At 37.7% G+C, this 3,328-nt stretch overlaps 1 protein-coding gene across 1 annotated transcript in view; it reads right to left on the bottom strand.

Moving 5' to 3' along the window:
* Window positions 1–3,328, bottom strand: part of Slc5a1 (solute carrier family 5 member 1) — an 80,779-nt gene that overhangs the window by 21,350 nt on the left and 56,101 nt on the right. Inside the window, exon 10 of the mRNA XM_004645498.2 lies at window positions 1,073–1,180. Within this exon, the coding sequence (XP_004645555.1) occupies window positions 1,073–1,180 (108 nt within the window). The remainder of the gene's footprint in view (window positions 1–1,072; window positions 1,181–3,328) is intronic.

Genomic DNA, 3,328 nt, shown 5'->3' on the forward strand with positions numbered 1-3,328 from the left:
TGTATTCAAAGTGGTTAGGATAGATATATAGTTACATTCTGTTAATGAATAGAATGATTTATTCTAATGATGTTTGTAAATAGGTTGTCATGTCCGCATCTTGAACAGCAATTAACCACTAAGAAGAATGTATGTAGTGTGTTAATTATTGAAACTGTCCTACCGATTTGATTTGAAACTGTCTCATTGCTATTTGTTTATCAATAAAATTATAGCAAAAAAAGATGAGATTTTATTCTTTTATAAGTTGAATAGTATTCATATACCTATAAATATGTGCATATATAATATTATCTTTATTCAATGGTTGATGAGCTGCTTAGGTTGATCCTATATCTCAAGTATTGTGAATAATGCTGCAGTGCATATGGGACTGTATCAATATACTGATTTCATCTCTTTTAGACATATACTCCGTAGTGATACTACCAGGGAATAGGATATGTAGTTCTCCTTTTTTTTCAGGAACCTCTACACTGTTTTACCCTAAACATTATACTAATTTATATTCCTGGGGCTTGGGAGATAGCTCAGTGGTCTAAGTGCCTACCTGTCAAGCACCAAGAACCCAGGTTTGATCCCCAGTACCACATACGGTGCCAGCCCCACCCTGGATGCACTGTGCCAACCACAAAAACCATGCATGGTGACACAGCACTGGAATGCCAGCACTGAGGAGGCTGAGACAGGAGGATCACTATGAGTCTGAACTGTGTAATGAGACCCTATGCCCAATAAGTAAAAAATAATAATGATAAAATAATAATTTATATTCCCTATGTTGAAGAACTTTGAAAGATCTTCTAGGTGGGCATAGAAATATTATGTTCTCCTTCAACAAGATTTCAGATCATTGCCTTTCCAACTGATGGGCAAATCCCAGAACTCAGAGTCCAATCAAGCCACATACTCTGAAGACATGTGTCAACCCTGAAGACACTAGAACAAAGATCTCCTGACTGAATGCATAGGCTACGAAATGGCTTAGCTTCAGAAGGCACCCAGAAAGTCAGCCTAAATCCAATCATCCTCCACAACAAAATCCCTCTAGTCTTGAAAGAAAGATTCTCACCGTTAGGCATGAGTTCTATCACCAGGGTTGGGTAGGCGATGTTGCTACAGCCAACTGAAGTGCCACAATATTTCTGACATTCTGAGGGGATGACACAGGCGATTTTTTCTGGAGAACAGAAGAATAGCCATGTTAGTAAGCAGACATTGCAGAAATAGTTCCAAAGTTCATTTTCTTAAGACAAGATTTCAAACAAGACATTCCTGACTAATGTCCTGTAATGACACCAAAGAGTGCATGGCTCCCACATGAGCCCCGTGTGCCATGCCACTGCCCTTCTGATCCGGATCTAGTCCCAACCCCTTCCTAGGAACAAAAGAATCTTCCTAGGCAAAGTAGAAAAGAATTATAAATATGAGAAAGGATAAGAAACAACCTTTATTCTTTGGCTAGCCACCCCAAAGCTCGGCAAGTGACAATTTTATTTTCTCTAAAAATCACAGTGATTAATGGTTCCTAATTTTGAAGTTTATTTTAAGCAGATCTTAGAAGTAGAGTTAAATAACTGAAAAAATTTCCTCAGTATCAGGACTGTTGAGTGCTGCTTCCAAGACATAGGAAATCTTGAATAAAAATTAAAAATCAAAAAGGAAATCCAGGTGAGGTAGAGCACACCTATAATCCCAGCAGCTAGAAGGTTAAGCCAGGAGGATCACTGCAAGTTTGAGACCAGACTGGGCTACAAAGTGAGATCAAGGGTGACCTGAATTGCATAGCAAGACCCAGTTTCAAAAGACATAATGGAGAGAAGGAGAGAGAGAGAGAAGAAAAGCCTGGGTGGAGAAGAGAATAGGTGACTCTTAGAACTCTAGAGACATATAGAATTCAGATCAATAAGCATTTATTAAGTACTTACTATAAGTATATCTCACTTAGCACTGAATTATTATAGCACAACTTTATAAATAAATATGTATACTCCATTTTATAAAAACACCACATCTTTTTCATCCATTCCTCAGGTGATGGGCATTTTGGTTGCTTCCAAGGTTTGGTTATCGCAAATTGTGCTACTATAAACATACGCACACATATGTCACTATGATATGATGTTTTCAGATCCTCTGGGAAAATTCCCAGTAGAGGAATAGCTGGTTTAAAGGGGATTTCCATCCATTCATCAGGTGATGGGAATTTTGGCAGCTTCCAAGATTTGGCTATCACAAATTGTGCTGCTATAAACATAGGTGCACATATATCAGATAGCTCAGTAGAATAAGTGTTTGCCTGGCAAGCACAAGGGCCTGAGTTCAATCCCTGGTTCAATAAATAAATAAATAAATAAATAAATAAATAAATAAATGTGCATATTAGTCGTTATAGAATGAACTGGCCAGTTAGCTCTGTAGTTGATGACCATCGCCCCACCCCCAGTGCCCATGGGGTTTGGTTCCAGGAAATCCTCTACAACAGATATGAAATCTGAAGATGCTCCAACTTTATACAAAACAGTGTAGTATTTGAATATACCATATGCCTTATCTTCCTGTATAATTTAAATCATCTTTATAGTACTCATATTACCTAGGATGATATAAATGCTATTTAAATACATGTTATACTACATTTTTAGGAACTAATGACACGAAAAACACCCACACAAATTCTATATATCTACAATGTTTTTCAAATATTTTTAATCTTCAGTTATTTGAATATACATATGTACAAATAATGAATATAGGGAGCTGACTATATTTCTTTCACGACAAATGAGCCACTACAAGAGTATGCATCCAATCTCTCCCTCCCTCCCTTTCTCTGCTATTTCACCTTCCAGGAAACAGGATAGACTCTTGGTGATACTGGAGAGACCACAAGAGGCTCAATGAAGAATGTAGCTCCTTAAACAACAAAGAGCAAAGCTCCAGGCACTTTCAAGGAAATGATCCAGGAAACAGAGCTCAGAACAGGAGGCAATTAGAGACCAGCTGGGGTCTTTTAACATTAAATTATAAAGGACCTCATACACACCACAAGTCTAGGGGAGGAGCTCAAGTTGAACAAATATTACTAGCCGGAAGAGAAAACCTGGGCATGTATTGTGGCTCAAAAAGATTAGAAAAGAAATGAGGAAATTTTTGCCAATGTAACAACAATCCTGAGAAGAACGTTCCAAAAATCCTGATCCCTGAAGTTCACTATCTAGCAGAGGAAAGAGCAGTGATATTTGATAATTATGGCAAGAAAATAATAATAAAAGAGAAAGACAGAGAGAGAGAGAGAGAGAGAGAGAGAGAGAGAGAGAGAGAGAGA

This window comes from Octodon degus, unplaced genomic scaffold (assembly GCF_000260255.1).
Source record: "Octodon degus isolate 3935 unplaced genomic scaffold, OctDeg1.0 scaffold00230, whole genome shotgun sequence".
Taxonomy (NCBI): Eukaryota; Metazoa; Chordata; class Mammalia; order Rodentia; family Octodontidae; genus Octodon; species Octodon degus.